Consider the following 22,954-nt stretch of genomic DNA (forward strand, 5'->3'; position numbering starts at 1 on the left):
ACACTAGCACACAGTTACGTGAGTGTGCACATACACACAAGAAAAAAGACTGGAAGGATATTCATAACAATCATGCTTCTAATGGGATGGTATTGAGGCAATTTTTATTTGCTTCTCTAGCCTTTTATCACCACTTCAACTAATTTTTTACTAAGAACCTGTGTTAGTTTTAAAACCAGAAGACTTTTTTTTTTTTAATAAAAAGATAAATAAGGTTAGCCACCAGGAAAAAGGAGTCAAGAAGGGAACGTCTAAGTGTCTGTATGCCTCTGACCCACCAATCCTATGAGAGGTGAGCCAGAAGTCACCTCTAGGAGGCAGGCCTGGATTGTCACTGAAAAGAAGAGATGTTCTCAGTGGCCACTGTTAAGTTCCGTAGCCACTCTCCCCAAGCTAGAGTGGGAGACGGTGCACAATGATCCTGTTTTTTTCTTCCGGGAGTCCAAAGCTCCATGTAGTCTCTCTCAGACACATTATACTGAGGCTTTCACTGATTCCCCCAAAGCACTTTTTCCAGGGAATTCAATGAGATGGAGCAAAGCCTAGAAGTTTAAGGCAGGATCTAGGGTCTCAGACCTGGGGCCGAACACTGGCAGCACTTACAGCTGGGGGAATTGGGAACCATAACCTGCTTCAATTTCCTTATCTGTAAAATGGGGGCATAAAAGCATCCAATTTAGCATTATTATGAGGAATACTTGACTTTGTCTGGGTAAAGAGCACCTGCAAATAGGAAGTACCTAATAAATTATTAATTCTAATACATTGCTTGATAAGGGGCATGCAACCTAGTATAGAATTGTGAATTAAAGGATAAAAGAATGAATTTGGATAGACATTCAAGAAATATAATTAGGTGGAAAAGAAGTTTCAGAATAATATATAGAGTAGGACTCCCTTTTATAAATGTATATTTGTATGTATATGTGTATATAACATCATCTGGAAGGATTTTTTTTTTCAGGTGAGGAATGAGTTGGCCATTTGTAGAAGTGACCCAGGAGAATATCTTTTATATCCAGTTGAGGTAAGTAGGGTGTTACCTTAAGGAGGCAAAACTGCATTGTAAATGTCACTAAGAAAACTTAAACTGAATCAATCATATTACATTAGACAAAGGGGTCCATTTACTTTTTCCCATACTATCATGAAGGCAATGGAGATGGGGAAAAATGAAGAGAAATCTGGAGGCCTTTCACGAGCCCATAGGACTTGCTAACTGATTAAATATGGGGAGGGGGGACGGTGAACAAAAAAGAGGCATCAATGATGATGCTTAGGGTTTTGGTTAGAAAGAGAAAAGCATCTTCTGACAGCTGAAACTGGCCTGGTACTATCAGGTGGACCCTGGTGTTTCTTGTTAAACCATTTCACAGAACATCAACATCAAACAGGGACTGAGATGTGACTTCTATGGATCAAGATAAAAGCAAGACCCCTTTGTAATCCTGTCTGTAATCCAATCCTAAACATTGTCCAAAGCACAAAAATGACCAAACATCTCCCATCCTGGCTAACGCAAGGACTGTTGCTTCTTTACCAACTGTAGGTTTAGGCTCCCTTCGTTCCCCTCACCTTCTAGAAAAGATTAGCTAAGATAACCATAGAATTATCTCTGCTTCCTGACAGTATTAAGTCCAGAGCAAAGCCCTGCTTCTTTTTTTTTTTTTTTTTTTAATTAATTTATTTATTTATTTTTGGCTGTGTTGGGTCTTCGTTTCTGTGCGAGGGCTTTCTCTAGTTGTGGCAAGTGGGGGCCACTCTTCATTGCGGTGCGCGGGCCTCTCACTATCGCAGCCTCTCTTGGGAGCACACGCTCCAGACGCGCAGGCTCAGTAGTTGTGGCTCACGGGCCTAGTTGCTCCGCGGCATGTGGGATCTTCCCAGACCAGGGCTCGAACCCGTGTCCCCTGCATTAGCAGGCAGATTCTCAACCACTGTGCCAGCAGGGAAGCCCGAGCCCTGCTTCTTTGACCTGCTCCCAAATCCCACTATGACACACCAAAATCCTATAGGAAGCCTTTTCTAACACGCTGTTACTGAGACACTCCCTTACTGCAGTAAGTCAATAAATCCATCTTTGGTCGATTACAGGTGTGTTCTTGGTGGTCTTTGGCTGAAGGGCATTGACTTTGGTATAATAAGCAACTCAGACTAGATGATGGTGCCATTTCCTGAGATGGGAAAAATGATCGTGATCAGTGGTTGTGGTGGCAAATTCTGCTAGCCCTTTAGCAAGACTTTGTCTCTGGATGCCCCACATAGAGCCTGGAAGTCTTGCCAGTCCCTCTCACAAGAGCTCTGAGGTTTTCCCTGATCCTCCATGCTGTTCCCTCTAAGGCATCATCAACTTCATTTACATTAAAACACAGAAGGAATTAGTAGCTGATTTTTAACGTGTACTATGTGCCAAGAAGTGTCCTAAGGGCTCTAGATGTTTTAATCCATTTAATTCTCCCATCGGTCTTATGAACATAGGTACTACTGTTTTCAGGTTTTACTACTGAGAAAACTGAGGTACAGAGGTTCCATAACTTGCTGAGTGAGGATTCGAACCTAGATCATATTCTAGGTTGGCCAGGGCCATCCTCCAGTCCCGGACACTCGGCCGGGCAGCCATCTTGTTTGTAGTCCGCAAGGACTTCAACTCCCGGCAACCCTCGCGTCAGCAGCTCTCCACACACAACAAATCCCGGCGTGCCCCGGGCGGCTTGGGGTGGAGGGTTCTAGAAGGCGTGACGTGGGGTCGGGAGCGGGCGCAGAAGCGGGCGCCTCTTGGCAGTCGCTGTGGCAGCCGCTGCCGGGTCTGGGGCCGCGGGCGGCCGGGGCCGCGGGCGCAGCCTTCTCATCTCCCCGGCCATGGCCGCGCTCGGCCGGCCCTTCAGCGGCCTCCCGCTGAGAGGCGGCTCGGACTTCCTACAGCCGCCACCGGCTTTCCCCGGCCGGGCCTTCCCGCCGGGGGCGGACGGCACCGAGCTGGCCCCGCGGTGGGAACCCCGCGCCGCCCCGAGCAGCCCGGGCGGGAGCGCGGCGCGCGGACGGTGAGGATCTCGGCGGGCGGCGGGCGGGCAGGCGCGGGCTAGTTGACCCTCCCCGCGACCTTCGGCGGGGACTTCTCAGCCCCGGGTTGCTGATGAGGATACTGAGCCCCACAGTCGGTTACCGTAAGTCGCCTGAGGTAGCATAGCGCGGGGGTCCGGTTCGGACCCTGGCCCCCCTGCGTCCCGGGAAGTGAGGAGACGGTCCGAGCTCGCCCAGGGCCTGCGAGGGAGGGAGCCGGGTCGAGCCGGGTCGAGCCGGGCCTGGAGCTGCCCTGGGCGCGCACTCGCCTCGCTCCCTCCAGACCGCGGCGGAGCCGCCGCTGCTGTTAACTTTCAGCGCCTCTCGGACACTGAGTTTTCTCATCCGCAACTTGGGACAGAAGTGGGTCCTCCTAGTGGGATCATAAAATAAAGTGCTTAGCCCGGTGCCTGCCCCGATACGTTTTCCCTACGGTGGTCCCCCTCAATTTATCTCCCCCGGTCTTGACCAAATGAGAAGTTTAGATTTCAGTCTCTATACTTGACTGAACTTGTGACCTGTATATCCATCCCACTCGGCAAGGAAGGGGACAGCTGGTGGGAATGGGGTGGGCAAGATTATCGGAGCCAGAAAGTGTATGCTGAACGCACCCGCTCCATAAATTTCTCAACTGACTGATTTTCTGGTTTGTTTCAACAGTGTTTCAGTTCACCATAGAAAGAAACACAAGCGAGAGGAGGAGGAGGATGAGTAAGTTTCAGGTGCCTTTTATTCATTTAATGGTCACTTAATCTAACCTATTTTATATCCATAGCTATTTGTTTTTAAGTGAAAGGGTGAAACATCAGGTGTCTGAAAGGAGGTCCAAGGAACTGATAACATGGGTTACGTTTTAGAGAACGGAGCTGGGCAGGTCAGAGGGAAACTTGTCACTCTGTAAACAACTGTATAGCCAGGACATGGAAGCAACCTAAGTGACCATCGACAGATGAATGGATAAAGAAGATGTGGCACATATATACAATGGAGTATTACTCAGCCATAAAAAGAAACGAAATTGAGTTATTTGTAGTGAGGTTGGATGGACCTAGAGTCTGTCATACAGAGTGAAGTAAGTCAGAAAGAGAAAAACAAATACTGCATGCTAACACATATATGTGGAATCTAAAAAAAAAAAATGGTTCTGAAGAACCTAGGGGCAGGACAGTAATAAAGACCCAGACGTAGAGAATGGACTTGAGGACACAGGGAGGGGGAAGGGTAAGCTGGGACGAAGTGAGAGAGTGGCATGGACTTATATACACTACCATTGTAAAATAGATAGCTAGTGGGAAGCAGCCGCATAGCACAGGGAGATCAGCTCAGTGCTTTGTGACCACCTAGAAGGATGGAATAGGGAGGGTGAGAGGGGATATGGGGATATATGTATACGTATAGCTGATTCACTTTGTTATACAGCAGAAACTAACACAACATTGTAAAACAATTATACTCCAATAAAAATGTTTAAAAAAATGCATAAGCGATTGTAATGTTTGAACTTTGAGCCATGTGAATATTGTTATATGCACAAAATAAAAGAGTTTGCAGAAGGCTACATATTGAAAAGTCTTAAACTCCTTGCTCCCAGTTTTCCCCAGAGGTTACCCTTGTTGCCTGTTTCCTATGTCTCCTAAGGAAGATAATGTAAAAATTTACAAGTTTATAACTATATATTTCTGGTTTTTTACATTGTAAGTAAGATACTGTTCACACTGCAGCACATCGGATCTTTTCATTTTACTCTCCTGTAGCTTGTTGCATATGGGCACATAGAGTTCTACCTAATTTCTTTTTCAACAGGTGAGTGGAATTCTATTGTAAAGCTAGGTACAGATAATTAACCAGTCTCCTAGTGATGGATTTCTAAGTTAATTCTAATCTTTGTTATTACTAACAAATCTACCATGACCACCATTCTTTTTTTTTTTTAACATCTTTATTGGAGTCTAATTGCTTTACTATGGTGTGTTAGTTTCTGCTGTATAACAAAGTGAATCAGCTATACATACATATACATACATCCCCATATCCCCTCCCTCTTGCGTCTCCCTCCCACCCTCCTTATCCCACCCTCCCTATCCCACCCCTCTAGGTGGTCACAAAGCATGGAGCTGATCTCCCTGTGCGATGCAGCTGCTTCACACTAGCTATTTATTTTACATTTGGTAGTGTATATATGTCAGTGCTACTCTCTCACTTCGTCCCAGCTTACCCTTCCCCCTCTCCACGTCCTCAAGTCCATTCTCTATGTCTGCGTCTTTATTCCTGTCCTGTCCCTAGGTTCTTCAGAATTTTTTTTTTTTTTTTTAGATTCCATATATATGTGTTAGCATACAGTATTTGTTTTTCTTTTTCTGACTTACTTCACTCTGTATGACAGCCTCTAGGTCCATCCACCTCACTACAAGTAACTCAATTTCGTTCCTTTCTATGGCTGAGTAATATTCCATTGTGTATATGTGCCACATCTTTATCCATTCATCTGTCGATGGACAATTAGGTTGCTTCCATGTCCTGGCTATTGTAAATAGTGCTGCAGTGAAATTGGACCACCATTCTTTTTAAGTTCTTTGTATATATTTGCAAGTAGGTAAATGGATTCCTAGATGGGAAATTGCTGGATCTTAAAGTATATGCATTTTGAATTTTGAAAAAAGTTGCCAATTTATACTCCTTTTACAGTGGGAATGCCTGTTTCTCCATCTTCTCATCAGAACTGTATTTTCAAACTTTTTGATCACCACTTAACTGATAGGTAAAAAATTACATCTCATAGGCAGACAGTCTAAAAAAAAAAAATGAGTAAATGATTTCCCCAAAGGGGATATCCAAATGACCAACTAAATGAAAAGATTTTTGACCTCATCGGTCTTTAGAGAAATGCATATTAAAGGCACAATAAGATACTTCACCACCAGATACTGGAGGGTTCTGTAGCACCAGGAACTCTCATACACTATGGATGAGTATGTAAATTGCTACAACACTTTGGGAAACAGTTTTGCATTATCGCATGAGTTGAAGGTGCACATACCCATTTACCCAGCAGTTTTCCTCTTGAGTATGTACATGTGCTCATCAGGAGACATGTACAAGAAAGTCCATAGCATCCTTGTTCATGTTAGCTCAAAATTGGAATGTCCCTGAACAGTACAATGGATAAAGTAAATTTTTTGCTGAGTTCAATTCAGCAAAAAAAAAACAAAAACAAAAAACCCACATCTATCAACCTAGATGTGTCTTATAGTACGAGCAAAAGAAACATCACAAGAATGTATATGTAGGGACTTCCCTGGTGGCGCAGTGGTTAAGAATCTGCCTGCCAAAGCAGGGAACACAGGTTCAAGCCCTGGTCCGGGAAGATCCCACATGCCATGGAGCAACTAAGCCCGTGTGCCACAACTGCTGAGCCTGCACTCTAGAGCCTGTGAGCCACAACTACTGAAGCCCGCGCTTAGAGCCCGTGCTCCACAACAAGAGAAGCCACCGCAATGAGAAGCCCACGCACCCCAACGAAGAATAGCCCCCGCTCACCGCAACTAGAGAAAGCCTGCGTACAGCAACGAAGACCCAACGCCAAAAATAATAAATAAAATAAAATAAAATTTATAAAAAAAAAAAAAGAATGTATATGTATACAGTATAATTCCTTATATATAAGGTTCAAAACCAGGCAAAACTAAAAACTTGAAGATTGCATATCTACATACTTGATAATGTATTTTTTAAAAAATGAAGTGATTACCATAAAAGACAGTATTTACCTACAGGGAGGAGGGAGTAGAGTACCATTTTGGGATTCTGACAGCAGTCTATATCTTGAATATTTTCATGGATTTTTGTTTCATAATTATTAAATTGTATGTACTTTTATAAGTATAGGCATTTTATAATTAAATAAATTAGATCCCTGTTTTAATTTGTATTTTGTAAATTATAGGCGATGTTGAACATCTTTTTTTTTAAGCCATCTGTGTTTCATTTTGTGTGAATTGTTCATGTTTCTGCAAATTTTTTATTGGCTTATTGGTCTTTTTCTTGTTAATCTATAAGAAATTTTATTAAGGAAGCCAGTTTATTATATATGTTTTGTTTTCCCCAGATTTGTTGTTTGTCTTTCAACTTTGTGTATGATCTTTTTTTTTTCTTTTTTTGCCAGCAGAAACTTTGAATTTTCTCACCTGGTTGATACATAGACTAATGAGACAGTAGATTTGAAAGTTGTCTCAGTTTTAAAAAACTTCAGGGACGTCCCTGGCAGTCCAGTGGTTAAGCCTCTGTGCTTCCACTGCACGGGGCGTGGGTTTGATCCCTGGTTGGGGAACTAAAAATCCCGAATGCTGCGGCGTATGGCCAAAAATTTTTTTAAATAAATAAATAATAAAATAAAATTTAAAAACTCTGGACCAGACAATATTTATGTTCTTTATTGCCTTGGGATTGCTGTGGATACACAGGGACCTCTTTGCTTTTATCTTTTGGGGTTCCCTATAGGAGATTATTGAATAAAGGATTCCAGTGTCATAAATAAAAAGTTTGAAGTGTACAAACAATTGGCTTTAAAAGTTAAATAACCATCTTTAATATACACATGGAGAGATTGAGGCCCTGGGGCTGGACAGTTGGATGTCAAATACGCAGAAGTGTGCTGCCCGCCTGCCACTTCCATAGCTCTTATCAGAACTTTAAAGTCTTTTATATCCCATTTTCTTTGGGACTTAATCATCATTGATCTCTAATTATTTGCAAAGTGGACCTAGAGGCATGAAATAATTTAGCCCAAATTATGTTGGAGATCAGAGATCAGAACCCAGCTCTGATACTCAGTTGCATTTAAAGATATTTTTTTTTAATATTTATTTATTTATTTAGGCTGCTCCAGGTCTTCGTTGTGGCATACAGGATTTTTTAGTTGCAGCATTTGAACTCTTAGTTGCTGCATGCATGCGGGATCTAGTTTCCCCACCAGGGATGGAACCCAGGCCCCCTGCATTGGGAGCATGGAGTCTTACCCACTGGACCAGCAGGGAAGTCCCTCAGCTGTATTTAATAGTTGAATTGTTAGATATGCTAGGAAATTACCTGTTCCTTCTAGATTTATTCTGCTTTTTCTTACATGACTTTTTTTTTTTTTTTTTGGCTGTGTTGAGTCTTTGTTGCTGCACGCGGGCTTTCTCTGGTTGCAGCGAGTGGGGGCTACTCTTTGTTGAGGTGCAGTGGCTTCTCGTTGCGGAGCACAGGCTCTAGGCATGCGGGCTTAGTAGTTGTGGCACGCGGGCTCAGTAGTTGCGGCTCATGGGCTCTAGAGCACAGGCTCAGTAGTTGCGGCGCACAGGCTTAGTTGCTCTGCGGCATGTGGGATCTTCCTGGGCCGGGCTCAAACCCATGTCCCCTGCATTGGTAGGTGGATTCTTAAGTACTGAGCCACCAGGGAAGTCCAACATGACTTCTTATGTCTATAACTTTTTCTTCTGCTTTCGAAAACGTCACATACTTTATCCAAATATTACAGAAATGTTTGATTTATGGATAGACATTCTTAATACTATCTTATAAATTAAAAATATTTATAAACTAAACATCTCATTTAATAGTTGATTCCAGTCAAAAATCTAGGTTCAAGAGAGCATTATTACTTGTCAGATATTATATTGCCAGAGACTTGAATGTTGATTTTCGTAGTCTTCACATGAAATAGAAATTTCTCTCTATAAAATACATGCTTCTTCCTTTGACTCTTAGTTTAGAATCAGAAGTTCTGGTAGCCATTAATGAATTTTTTGGTTGTAGAACTGTGTTCTGGGCTTGAGATTGTGCTTGGTGATGCCCAGGCAATAATGTACTTTTGGTCTAAATACTCAAATAGAGCAGGGCTGGTTGTCTATTTAACTTGCTTCAGGACAGCTCTCAGCTAAACACCAGGCATGTCATAGTGCTTGCAGATGCTAGTTCGTGGTAAGAGCTTGAACAGTTGAATTTCCCTAACAAGGCAGGAGGTTTTAGTGAGAATGGCATAGAGGTAGGATTCAGGGTCTGTCTCTGGGGTCTGGTACCCAAAATATCAATACAACTCACCTTACGTGACACTTTGGAGGGGGCACTTTAGTTTTCTAGGTCCTTGTTTCCACATGTGCAAAACAAAGCAATTGGATTTGATGAACTCTAAGGTCTCAAGGAAATACAAAATTTCTAGGAAGTGAAGATAGTTTATGTTGCAAGGCAGGAGAAAAGTGCACCCCATTATTAGTCAGGGACCCATAGAGCAAATGACAGCCTCTGCCATTTTTGGAGAGAACCAAAAAATCAGCAATACCATTTGCACCTGTAGTACTTGCTGCAGCCCTGATGAAGCACATATTTTTGCCCTAAGGGAATATAGGATGCCTGCAGATTACCTCCTCATATGCCCAGTGTAATGGAGCAGCAGCAGTATGAAAAAATATGGCTGGCACTGAATTGCTACTTAGTGATTTTTGTATTCTTTACCTCCCACTTGACCTTTCCAGAGCTGAATAAGTAAGAACGACTTTAAATTCCCGCATTGAACACTTCTAATCTGGAAAGGCAAAAATCTTGCAGTTGCAACCTAATTTGAGAAATGTCGGTAAGGGAAACATCTCAGGGAGGCTGTGAGAGTGACAGAAAAGAAAATGTGTGATTTTCCATCTTGTAATCACACACTGTCAAAAATTAGAGTTTTTTCGTAGAAGAATTTGACTAGAGATGGGGATGATACACATTTCATTTATATTAGCCAGGATTTTCATTGATTTTTTTTTTTTTTCAGTTGTCCAGTAAGAAAGAAAAGGCTAACTGAAGCAGGGCTCTGTGCTGGTCCTAATGACTGGATTCTTTGTGCACATCAGGATATAGAGGGTCATGGAGTAAATCCGTGCACTAGTGGTCTTTCTGCACCTGGCATGTTAGATGTTATTTGTGAAGAGATGGATCAGACAACGGGAGAACCACAGTGTGAAGTTGCCCGAAGGAGGCTTCAGGAAATTGAGGACAGGTAAATGGGCAGCATATATTTAGCTGCTTATTATTGTTCCTATGTAACATCTCTACTCTTTCAAGTTAGTCTAATTCATCATTTGGTGATTCCTTGATCCTCAACGTATCAGACTATAAAAATCAGGAAGTTCAAAGTATACACTTTAAATGTTAAAGTAAGCTCTTCTCATAGAACTGTACTTAATATTTTCACTTACTGTCTCTGAATATTTTTGGTATGAGGGTTTTTAGGGACACATTCTTCAAATTTGATTGCCTCTAATGTAAAACATTTTGATTAAATGTTGAACAACTCTTTTGTGTATACTTCTTTCTCTCAGGTATAGTCTCATATTTTACTTGATATTTTGCTGTAGCACCTGTTGCGTTTATCCTTTTTTTATTTTTAAAATTTTGTCCAATTAATAGAATATATAATAGCTTAACTAAATAATTTTTCTATCTTCCTTCGCTTCTGTCTTTATTTAGAATAATTGATGAAGATGAAGAAGTTGAAGCTGACAGAAATATTAACCATCTCCCCAGCCTTGTCCTTTCTGATACCATGAAAACAGGTTTGAAGAGGGAATTTGATGAAGTCTTTACAAAGAAAATGATTGAGTCCATGTAAGTTTTGGTTTCTGGTTTCCATTCAATTATGATCTTGGAGGGAAAACCCAGTCTCTAGACACTTCCTGATCGCCAACCAAGTGAAAGCACAGTGCATTTTGTATTTAGCCCAGGTTGGAGACCTTTTCTTATTAGTTCATTGGGGTGAGCAAAATGCTATGCAAGCAGGAGTTGGCTGCCTTGTGTACTCAGCCCTGGGTTGTTTTGAAGTCCTAAAATGCACTAATGGTCTAATATTTGGAAATGGGAGGATTGGCAAGAAAGAACCCATTGTCATATGTGTATGTATAGCTGATTCACTTTGTTATACAGCAGAAACTAACACACCATTGTGAGCAATTATACTCCAATAAAGAAGTTAAAAAAAAAAGAACCCATTCTCTCAAATTCCTATGATAGGATGTAGGAACCACATTTCAAAAGTACCTTTTACCTGGCTCTCTCAGTTATCTAGGACCACTATTAGGACCTAGGAAACAAAAGTCTCCCAGCAGTCAAAAAAGTTATCACAAAGGCCACAATCCACAGCTCATATTCTTATCTCATAGTGTGTAGCCCCTCAGGCCTTTAGCTCTAAGAGCCATTTTGCACTTAGTTTAGACCCAGTTTGATCAGCTCAGTTATCTGGTTTCCTCGATCATCAGAGTAGAAACACACAAACAGCAGAACAGACAAACTCATAGTAGTGAATAGTGACAGTACAGTGTGAGAACAGGAGAAGCAACTGGAAAGCAAACATAAGAACCTGAAAAGCAAAGCAGCCTGGAGCCCATTTACATAAGAACTAATGATAGCCCTGTAATTCTTGTAGTCCTTGAGCTTAGATGATCTCAAGTGGTCATTACCGACTCTGTAAAGTACAGTTGTCTCTTAATATCCATGGGGGGATTGGTTCCAGGACCCCCTGTGGATACTAAAATCCAAGGATGCTCAGTTCCCTTATATAAAATGGTCTGGGGGCTTCCCTGGTGGTGCAGTGGTTAGGAATCCGCCTGCCGATGCACGGGACATGGGTTCGAGCTCTGGTCTGGGAAGATCCCACATGCCGTGGAGCAACTGAGCCCTTGTGCCACAACTACTGAGCCTGCGCGCTAGAGCCCGTGAGCCACAACTGCTGAGCCCGCATGCCGTAGCTGCTGAGGCCTGCGCGCCTAGAGCCCGTGCTCTACAACAAGAGAAGCCACTGCAATGGGGAGCCCACGCACTGCAACGAAGAGTAGCCCCCACTCGCCACAACTAGAGAAAACCTGCACACAGCAATGAAGACCCAACACAGCCAAAAATAAGTAAATAAATTAATTAATTAATTAAAAAATAAAATGGTCTGAATCAAAAACCCACAGATATGGAGGGCCAACTGTAGTAGGCAAGTTATAAAGTGCCATTTAGGAGTTGCCTAGAAAAGACTTCAGATAGACTTGGTACTCAGTGAGCGTAAGTGTCAGATATCTGAAAAATTCTCCTAGGATACCAGTCCCACTGATGTCAGGTAGATGAGGCAGTGTTGTCTTTAGACACAGTGGGTTCCACTGCTGCTCGATGTTAGCTCACAAGGGTTTTGTATTAGCCTCCTAGCTTGAGCTTATAATTCTGACTACCCAGCCCTTAGGATAGGTAAATAGTTTAGCCAAGAGTAAGCAGGTCACATTGCCCTCTAGCCTAAAACATAGCACTTTCTGCTCTTGGTAGTTTTCCAGAAGCTAGCCTTGTGTGTGTGGGTGTGGGTGTTCTTCATTGTTTGTGTTTTATTTTTCCTTACTTGCCCTTGGGTCCCAGAAACCATCAAACCATCACTAGATGGAGAGGGCGGCGAGGGGGTGGGGGTAAGCACAGACAGTGGCTTACTGCAAAAAGCATTATGTTTCATAGCTGTACTAAGCAAAAGGCATACTGAGATATTTTTAGTGTGTTTGGCCAGTGTTTCTTTTTCATTTATAATGGTTTAGTACAAGATAGTAGCTCACATCTGCTAATATTAACCACAATTTAAGAAAAAACTATAATAAATTAAATCAAGGGCCTCTGTTCTTCATGTTGAATGTTTATATTCTGATCACAGCATCAGTACAACCAGTTGGTTTGCTTAAAAATGCATGCAGAACTGTAAAATTTAATGTACTTGAGTGGCCTTTGTAAAGATCAATTTGGATTGTCATAAATCTATTTAATCCCATCAGTTTTTAGATGTTAGGTAGCAAACATTAGTTTTTCAATGTATGTCTTTTATTTTCATGTTACAAAATTATTGATAAAAATCTGTATTTTATGTCTTAGGAGCCGTCCTTCCATGGAGCTTGTGCTCTGGAAACCTCTCCCTGAACTCCTTTCTGATAAGCCAAAGCCGTCATCTAATGCTAAGAACTACACAGGAGAGAGCCAAACTAAGCATGCAGCTGCTGGCACTGCCTTCCCTCAAAGAACTGAACTGTTCTTGGAACCTCGGCAAACAGGGTTGCCTGTTTACACTGGTTTGGAGACAGCTGCTTGCACAGAAGAAGAGATGGAACTCTAGACACCAGTTTCTACACTAAAGTCAAATTTTAGAAGGCTTATGTGTTCAGTCATGAGCCTGCTTGTACAGTATAGGGACTTGAAAGTTTTGAAACGGGTGTAATATCTCCACCTGTGATTTGGGGTGGGACTCTCATTTTGGGTAGCCATTTCTTGAATTCAACTTTTGCCAAGGAAACTTGTCTCAAGAGAAAAGCAGTTTTCTAGGGGTCTTATTAAAGGGATAAGTACATTCTGCTAATTCAAGTATAGAAGCTATATGTGTAAGCATGACTTTTAAGTCATCTGTCACATTGTCTATATCATTCAGATACTTGAGTTGAAAAAGATGCATTAATGTAGGATGCTCTCCTACTACGTGTACTTTGACAGTTGAGCCACAACTTCATCTGTAGATATGAGCTCTGTTTACAGTGGTGACTATATATGATTGGGGAGAAGGAGTAAGGAGGCGGTAGCTTAAGCCTATGCTGGGGAAATTAACAGAGGCTCTGAAACCTGTATATTAGTTGTCAATTCAGTGTAGCTATATTGATTAAATAGCCAGTAGTGTTGTGGCTCCCCTCTTTGCCTCTGAAAATGCAATGAAAAATACAAAGAAAAGGCTTTTCCTTTGAGGCTTTTTTGCCTTGTGCTACTGTTGCTCCTTGGTTTCCCTTGCATAATTGATAAGCCCAGCTATCCAGTAATGTTTACAGCTTAATTAATTTTGAGTGATAGTTTAAAAGGTTGTGAGGTAAACCATGTGCTAATTGGCTCTGGGAGAAGCATCCCTCAGGTAATCCTGGGGCAGTGCTGTATCAGCTAAGCCCAGCATATAACTTCTGTAGTTAAAAAAAAAAAGTTGTGCCTGTATAAGCAAGTTGAGTTCTTTAATGTTAATTTAGAAAACAGTGACTGAATAATTCGCTGAGCACATATGGGCAAGTGACATTGAGATTTACTGAAATAGCCAATTTGCCTATTGTTTCAACTATGGTGCAGTAAGCCTAAAAGTTAGTAGAGAATAGCTTCCTGCTAGCAGGAAATCTTCATCTTGAGGACCTTACCCAGGCTCAAGGCATCCTCTGAGGGTAACCAGGATTGAAGTTTTTTATTTCTCAGGAAGAGCTCTTCTGTGTGGCAAGGACTCAGTAGTACGAAGTAAAATGACAATTCCTTTAGTGCTACAGAATATCCACTATAACTTATTGAGTGTAATACTAGCTCTTTTATCAGACAATGGGAGACCACCCCAGTTATTTCTGTTTTGTTTTCTGGGTTTCTTTTGCCTTTGTTGGAATCAGATACCTTGTGTAGAAAACATGGTTTATGCCAAGTAGAGGTGACTTTAGGAGGCAGCTCCCGGGCAATTTTGAAACCCATGCCGAAGTCCCTCCCCTTTTTACAGATGGCATAGAAGTCACAAGTCTGTTAACTGGACTGTTTCTTCTCCTGCCTGTTGTTCCTGCTTTCTCTATTTCTGTCTGGATAGTCAGGAAAAGATTTAATGTTTAATATTTAAACAAAATATTTAATGTCTACACAGTAAAATTATTCAAACTTCAAACCAGTATTGAAACCAGTTGGAAACCAGCTAATAGTTTCTTAATCTCAGATTTAGAGATGAATGTAAACTGTATTCTGTTGAAATGTGCAAGTGTTTGATTCATGCCGTTTAAAAAACTCCTGCCTCTCGGTCATTGTTAATGGGACCAACTTGTAAAGTTTGTAGCCTTAAAGAAACCTCCATGCGTTTGTTCTGCTACAGCTCAAAAACATGAAGTGACTGCCTGGAATTTGGAGTTAGTCCCAGTGTTCAGGTGAAGGAGAGGTGACACCTTTCCAAAGAAGGACCCAAGCACACTAACACTGTCTTCTATAGGGATTGTTGGGCAGGCCTGGGATCCAGGTCTGTACAGTGAACAGGAGGAAAGAAGAGCTCTGAAACAAGGCTCTGATACCACGGGTATATGTAGGAGAGAACTAATAAGATTCTGTTAATTAAGATCCAAGCAGAACTTGTTTCAGGAGTCATTTTACCTGACATGATCATTATTTCTGCAGGAAACATGGACGTTCAATGCTCCTTTTTAAACTTTATCCTGCATATGTTTGTACAAAAATCGTCTTCTTCATCCTTGTGGTGCTTACTCATCTGAGCCGTCTCCACAGTCCCCATGCCTCTGCTTTGTTTTTCTTTTGTAGAGTAAGGCTTTTGCTTTTGCCTTAAGGTTTCCCTAGGGAATTAACAGGTCTTCTCATTTTGTACAGCTTTTGCAGCATGGATCAAACATTGGCTTACTATGCTAATGTGTGAAGAGAAAAAATTATCTAAAGCAGGTGAGCTTTAATGAACAAATGTGTATTTTCTCTGAGTTTGATTAGGGTATGTGTGGTTTTCTATTTCATATGAAGAAAGTTAAGTGCGGTTCTCACAGATATTAAATAAAAACTGCTACTCATTCTTGAAAAGGTGCAAATGTAAAATTTAAAAAATGAGTGGAAGCTAGAACCATGAGAAAAATGTTCACCAGTGGGTTCATTAATTATTTTGGATCTGGAACCTTGGTTTTGTTTTTTACTAGTGATAAGAATGGTGGAGTACTTGGAAAGTTGTGAAAGATGCTGTTTTACTTTAAAATGAGAATCTGGTGTTTTTGTATTTTGTTTTCAATAAAACTTCTTAAGTGTTTTGGACTATTTGAGATATTGTATTCCTGCACTTAAGTAAATGAAATCAAGTTTGGGACCTTTAAAAATAGGGAGTAGGAAAATTCCTCTTGATGTTCAGTTACATGGTCATTCCTTTCTTGAGTTGACAGGTCACTGGGTGGCAGTATTGCGTGCATATTTACAACCATTAGTTGATAAATGTGGATCCCTGATTTGTGGGCAGGCAGAGTTTGAGTTACGGCTACAGAAACTCAGGATATTGGGGGTTTTTTACCAAAATTTGGAAATCACAGCTAGAAGTTATCTATTTTTATAGATTTGGAAACTAAGCCTAAGTAGACAGTGACAATTTAGTATAATAATCCAATTCACCAGGTCCAGGGTTCCTACTTGACCAGTGGTCTTTTTACAGCAATACCTAACATGTTTAGGTTTCATTGAAATAATCTACAATAAAGTATGGTTCAGGCAGTGTAACTTTAAACTCCTTGAGGGAATATAGTTTTGTATGTATCAGTTTGGTTCAAATATTCTACTAGTGGCATTTGAGAGATGAGCTACATGCAGTTATAATATGGTGTTAGACTATAGCTCCAGCAAGACAGGATGTTGTCTTTCAGCAACTGGTTAGTGGGTAAACAAGCCAGTCTTCCTGTCCCTTAATTAACTTTAGAAGTCAGAGGGTAAAGATTTAATCTTAGAAGATTATAATCTGATGCCATGAAATATTCTTGGAGTAGGCGGTATTAACTACCTCTGCCTACAGTTCTGTCCCTACTTTGCCTGCTCCAGTAGCACACATAGTAGAAAAGCAGAGAAGCACACGTTGGTGTCACAAGGCCCAGGGAAATGGTGTACAGGTATCTGTCACCTGCTTCTTTGAGTTATGGACAACCTTCTGCATTTAATAGAAATCTTGCTTTGGTTTTGCAGAGAAAGATGTTTTTATTTCTAACCATTCCATTTAGTGTTTCAGTATGAAGATAGGATATCCTGAGTGTTTAGTAATTTTCACCCATCTGTGCAGGAAATGAAAATTCAATCTACACAGGTTGTGTCCTGTGTTATTCCTGTTGTACAGCTGTCTCTTTCATGTGATGTCATTGAATGTAAATTACTTGAGCCCCAGTCTTCAGATGCTTGTTCTATAATGTTGAAAGCTAAAATGTATCTGTAATTACATCTGCCTACACAATCCCTAAATAGATTCTCAGCACTTAAATTTTCAGTTCTAGAAAATCTGGTGATCAGGTTTTTAATTGTGGGGCAGCTGGAGGATTGTTCTTACACTTATGAAACAGAAACTCAGAGATTAAGCAAGTTTGCATTGCCAAGTACTAGGATTGGGCTCTGGTTTCAGCAACCAGGGACCTTAGGCTCTCTTGCCCAGTAGTATGCTTGTGGAATCCCACCTCGTTTGGTCTGCTCACTCACTCTGACCTCCCCAGAGGTAGTCAGTAAATACTGGCATAGAATCCTGGCATGGGTAAAATAATTTCTATAAATTAGGGGACTCCTTTAATATCTTGTAAGTGGATTCTCAAAGAAAAGATGCACCTTGGATGATGAGTTTATCAAGTCTGTAGTTTGGGGGTTGTAACAGATTCATTCTTTTGTGAAACATGTCCTAGAGTGTATATAATTCTGTAAGAGATTAAAACCCTTCCAAAGTGGATTAGGAGATAACAGTTAACTTTTGAGTGCTTGGGACGGTGCCTGGCATATACTAAGTGCTTATAATGCATCATCTCTTTGAATCCTCTAGCAGCCTTTAGAGATACTATTATACCCCTTTACAGATGAGGAAATAAGTGGTAATTTATGCCCAGGGTTACCCAGCTGAACTGGTGGCAGAGTTGAACCCAGGGAGTTTGAGTCTAGAAAATGCTCTTAATCTCTATAATAATAGCAAAAGTATTGATATTTAATGGCATGTCCTTCTCTAACATGTTAATAGCAAAAGTTGTTAAGTGTTCTAGCTCTGCCATTTACTAGCTGTAATGTTGGTCAGTTAGGCTGAAGAAACTGTCTCAAATATAGTAACTGGTCAGAGTGTATTACTTCAGGCAGCCAGGAATTAAACCAGGCGGTAATTAAGGGGGGAAAGCCTTCAGTCACTTTAAAAAGTGGCATGCTCACTGAAGTGGGATAAATCACTACCATGGCAAACAGTGAAAACCAAGAGAGAATAACAACAGTAAGACGTGAGGTTCAAGAAGGAATCAAAGAACAAAGACACTGCATTGTACTTTTTAACTGCACAGGTAGTTTTAAATAAATGGAGAAAGCACCTTCCAAAAGTTACACTAGCAGGGAAAGATTCCATCAAGCATTTACATAGTAAATTTCTATTTTACAAAAGATTCTTGATCTTTACTTGAACTGTACATGATAAGGGAAAAGGAGCCCCCTCAAATAGGTGTTCTCTCTGCTTGCAGAAGCAAACTAAAGGACCTAAGATCGGAGGCAAGCCTGGGATGCCAAGATGGGTAAAGAGAAATGATAAAGGGCCATTCGTTAATTCCATGTCTAAGACACTTTTCTAGTGATGCTTATGTAAATACTTTAGGGCAAACCACTGCCCTTAAGATAAAGGTACAACCTCAGAATCTGTAATTCTGGATTATAGTAATGTATCTGTGTACCCTGGACTGCTGAATGTCAAAAGACAATACTTGGGGTGACCTATGAGGTTTGAACAAATACTTTAGAGGAATTCTCTAGGACCATACACCCTCTACTTTGGCTTTTTGAATGAAGCACAGGCTTCTGTGCCATATCCTCCAGCAGTGTAATAGTCAAGAAAAGGGCATCAGTATTGGATCACTCCTTAGACACTAATCAGTTGGGGAAAGAGTTCACTGGCAAAAGTGTCCTCCCAAGAATGGTCTACACCAAGCAGAGAGGACATGTCACTCAAGGGAGAAGGGGAACCCTGATAGCTACAGTCACTATAAGCATCCAGTAGGCAGGAAGATGGCTTCAGGCAGTGGCTGGTTGAAAGCAGATCTGAGATACCCAGCTCTGGAATGAAGTCATCTTCTACAAGTTCTTCCTTCACTGAGACAGTGAATTCAGGGTGATCCTTCTCTGAGGGACTGGAAGGTGCTTCCTCAATTTTCACTACCACATTAGCTTGGCTCTCTGTCTCAGAGGGTATCTCTAAGACTAGGGGCTTTGTATATACGTGGTCAAAACGAATCAGTTCATTAATGGCTTCCAGCTTGGCTGATGACGTCCCCAGGGATGGAGAGGGGGGTGTGGGTAAGGAACTGGGTCCTTCTGGGTCGACTTCTGGGAGCTGCTCCAGGCTGGTAGACTCTGGGGAAGGACATCTGAAGAACATAACTGGGTCCAAGTTGAACAAAATGCCCAACAGGATATCAGACTGTAAAAGGAAAAATTAAATGGAGTTCAACTATTAGAATGCACTGAGAATCTACCTTAGTGCTAGGTTCCATAATGTAAATTAATCATTAGGCTATAGGATGACCTCCAGGACCCACCAGACCCATTTATCTATACTCCACTCCATGTCCTAAACCACCTGGAAATAGGAAGGTAGTTAATGTTCACCTCCAACTCAACCAAAACTACCTTCTCTGCCCTCATCTGTCTGGTTAGGGATGTCAGGCATCAAACAAATGGAATTAAATAGTTATACACCTCTTTAGTAAACCTGAATAAGCCCTACCTCAGAGTCTGAAGAGTCAACACCGTCAGAATCCATGGGGAGATGTTCTGGAGGGGTGACAACTGGGCCTGCACCTGCTGCAGAGGTGCACGTAGTCTGAGTGCTGCGGACTCAGCAGACCCGGCCACCGGCCTCACTCCATTCCCCTGGGAAGAAAGACCAAAGTGAATGAACAGCTCCAACAGCTGAGAGTCCCCAGGGAAATACTTGCCAGGAAGCTGTGATTCTTGACTTTCAAGAAAGCTAGAAAACTATTCTTTAGAGCTGAAATCTTTCCCTTAAACCTTTGTTATTTCCATTTTCTTGAGCCCTCCTCAAGAAGAGATAAGAAAAGGAAGGTAAGACTAACTTCATTGTGATTTTCTGTACAATGAAACATTTTTCTTCCCCAAGCAAAGATTCAGGCAGGACCGATATTCTTAAATAATATCTTACTTATATTCTCAATAAGAATAACGTTCCTAGTAATAAAGTTCTATAGTGAATTTAGGCCCAGAATCTTTTTGGATAGTAATTTTTTAAAAAGTTTGTCCTGAACATTATCTTCTGAGTAGAACTGCCCTACTGTCAACCGTAGACCACTTAAGTGTTATCACTGAATTTGCCATGATTCGTAAATTAAAACCCATACATCACTCTTCTATCAGAAAGGTGTCACTATCATAATGAATCCCTTCTCAGTCATATTCATCAAAGAACCACTATAATTTTAGTAGCATTCAAAGTTAGGTTTGACTGGCTCTCTTATCCTGGTTCTCCTTAATGTTGGCATGGTAGATATATCTTGTCGACTACTGGCATTTGTTAGTACTTGCTCTTGGAGAGTCATCTAACTTATTTTAATTATTAGGACCTGGTACTATTCACTACACTCTTGAAAAATGAATAAGTATCATTAAAGAAAGAGGTCATGTCACTTAAAACCAGTTCTCACATACGGCACCAAATAAAGGACATGACTTACTTTGGTCTCTGCCTCCTCTTCAGTCACTAGGGCATCCATCCCCAAGCGCTGTCTCAATTCCTGGTTCTCAACTACGAGGCCATGAGTTTTCTCTCGTAAAAGCTGATTTTCTAGCAAAAGTTTTTGGTTCTGGAAGAAAGTTCAGAAGAGGCTATTAAGACATCTAATTCTTTCACTTAAGAATCCACCTGACAGCATTTCACTACAATAGGTTTCCTTTCCTTCTCCCGGGTCTTTTGGAAAACTCTATGCTTATGAAGTTGTTCACAGTGGGTATTAGAAGGCAAGGTTATAATTACAAAAAAAAAAGTTATTTAGGAAGTGCTATCTCATGGGGTCACATATAACACAATGCCCCCAACTACTAATAGAGACTTCAGCAAAGAGTGACTTGTGGCTTTAATTTAGATACGATGTTTAAAAAAATCCTATCTTGAACTGGCAGGTGATAATAAAAGTGGTAGTGGTGGACTGTAAAATCAACATGTTAAAAAAAAAGAACAACACAAATAATCCTTATGTATTCAAGATGTGTAACTGGCAACAATTTAAGTTTAGGTAACAAGTAGACCCTAGAAGGGGAAGGGAACAGTTAGTGGACTTTTGGATAAGCCAGAAAAGGTCTCAAGTTTAAGCAATGATTTCCTATCTGCTTTTACTAATTTTTTAGTACTAACTGATAAAACATTGTTGAAATGTTGTAATTCACCAGCTTTGAGATAGAGCTAGCACCAAATGCCAAGAGGGTCAATCACTTCTGCTCTCATCAAGGTTCACCACTTAACCAACTACCTATCTACCCTAACTTAGATTAACTAAAAGTTTAACTTTTAATTATATGTCCAATTGTATTCTAAAGGAGACGAAGCAACCATTAACCAAGGAAAGATATACAATGGATAAAAGATACGAGTTTGGCCTTAAGTATTTTTACCTCTTCTTCCAAATCTACCACTTGTTGCTCCAGCTCACTCATTCGAGCTTTCTTTCGGTCTCTGGCAGTCTGAGCTGCTACTCTGTTTTTCAGTTTCCTGAGAACAGAAAGAGACATACCACACTGAGTCATCTCAAACCTTATTTATATCTTTATTTGAAAACTTGGCCACCTGGTGCTTTCATTTTAATTTACAGTACAAGGTAGACTAATGGTAAAATACACTTCAAGGTTCTCCCCTCAAGAAAACAAAACCAAAAAAAAAAAAAAAATCAGCCTTCTGTGGATCTAGCTTGAAGACCTACTTTATTCTCCCCCATACTGAGTCATCCACCTTCGTCTCATCCCTGGCCACAGCACAGAGGCTGGACACAAATATTATTCACCTTGCATCACAAGATATTTCCTCCTCCCCTTTCTACTCCCCCGTTGCTTCCTGACTCCAATCCCCTTAAAGAGGATCCAACCTGGACTGATTAAATCTAGTAAAGGCTGCAATAGCGCTAAGACATAAATCCTCCCTCCCTAAACCCAACTCAAAAGAGGGAGAGGCTGATGCGACTTTCGCCCTGGTGCTGAAAGCCTAGGCCCGTGTCTACTCCAGGAGGCACTTCATAAATCACAAAAAGCACAATGATCATAAGAGAACTAACATTTACGGAGGACTAAGTACTAGGCATTTCTCAATCTCCCCAGCAGCCTGATGAAGTAGATACCATTTTAAGGATGCAGAGGCTGAGTTTGACTCGGGAGCCTTACAGCGCTCCCAGCCCCCTTCAACAGCTGACATTTCAGTTCCGTGCGTCTCCAAAAAAGTAGGTTAACCAATAGGCTTCATGTCACAGCCCAAGTTCAGAAAAGCTGACCACGGGTCTGTGGTCACAGCTAGAGGGCCTGGAACCCAGGTACCCTTATACCCAGCTCTGGTTATCTCTAATGAGATAGAAAAGAAGTAAATAAAAAAGGCCTGCGCAGCTCTGGACTCCACCCAGCGCGGTGGATCTGCCAGTCCAGACTTCCTGCCCCGCCCCGCGCCACGCTGGCACCGGACTGGCCCGGTCACCAACGCCTGAGCGCTGCGGGCGGTCAGCGCGGCCCCAGGTCCCTGTCTCGCCTTCGGATTCGGTCCCAGACCCCAGGCCCTCGCCCTCCGGCTCCGTGCCTCGACCCTCGCCCACCTCCGCAGCGCCTTCTCCTCGGGGCTCAGGTGCGTGAGGCGCTGTCGTTTGCGCGCCTGGGGCGGCCCCCCGCTCGCCGCCTCCGGGCTGGCCCCTCGCTGGCCCGGCAACATGATCGGCAGAGCCCGGCCTGCCGGGGCTCCGGCGGCGGCGGCGGCGGCGGCGGCGGTGGTGGTGGCGGGCTGGCCGGACAGAAGCAGAACTTTGGGTGCCCCGGCGGCCGGGCTCTGCGCGGGTGCCACCACCACCATGGCCGGAGCGTGTCTACCCGAGTGCGCGCCCCCGCCGCCCAGCGGGCCGGTTCCGCCGCGCCCAGCCTTTCTACGATCGTG

At 42.0% G+C, this 22,954-nt stretch overlaps 2 protein-coding genes across 3 annotated transcripts; one reads left to right on the top strand and one right to left on the bottom strand.

Moving 5' to 3' along the window:
* Positions 1-1,982: 1,982 nt before the first annotated feature.
* On the top strand, positions 1,983-15,871 carry CCDC117 (coiled-coil domain containing 117). 2 transcript variants are annotated; one of them, XM_082416361.1, is made up of 5 exons: positions 1,983-3,041; positions 3,721-3,771; positions 9,851-10,075; positions 10,546-10,683; positions 15,451-15,871. In XM_082416361.1, the coding sequence occupies exons 1-5, from the start codon at positions 2,860-2,862 to the stop codon at positions 15,494-15,496; spliced, it is 642 nt and encodes a 213-aa protein (XP_082272487.1). In that variant the 5' UTR covers positions 1,983-2,859; the 3' UTR covers positions 15,497-15,871. The 2 variants fall into 2 exon arrangements, with proteins under 2 accessions (XP_082272487.1, XP_082272486.1); XM_082416360.1 differs by having other exon boundaries at positions 1,987-3,041; positions 12,961-15,871.
* Positions 15,872-18,091: 2,220 nt separating this feature from the next.
* Positions 18,092-22,929, bottom strand: XBP1 (X-box binding protein 1). The gene is given in 6 exon segments (XM_082416335.1): positions 18,092-19,240; positions 19,547-19,630; positions 19,633-19,692; positions 20,511-20,639; positions 21,445-21,541; positions 22,623-22,929. Coding segments are annotated over 6 exon segments (1,179 nt in total). The 5' UTR covers positions 22,874-22,929; the 3' UTR covers positions 18,092-18,682.
* Positions 22,930-22,954: the final 25 nt, after the last annotated feature.

The sequence above is a fragment of the Balaenoptera physalus genome (genome assembly GCF_965194825.1).
Source record: "Balaenoptera physalus genome assembly, chromosome: 12".
NCBI lineage: Eukaryota > Metazoa > Chordata > Mammalia > Artiodactyla > Balaenopteridae > Balaenoptera > Balaenoptera physalus.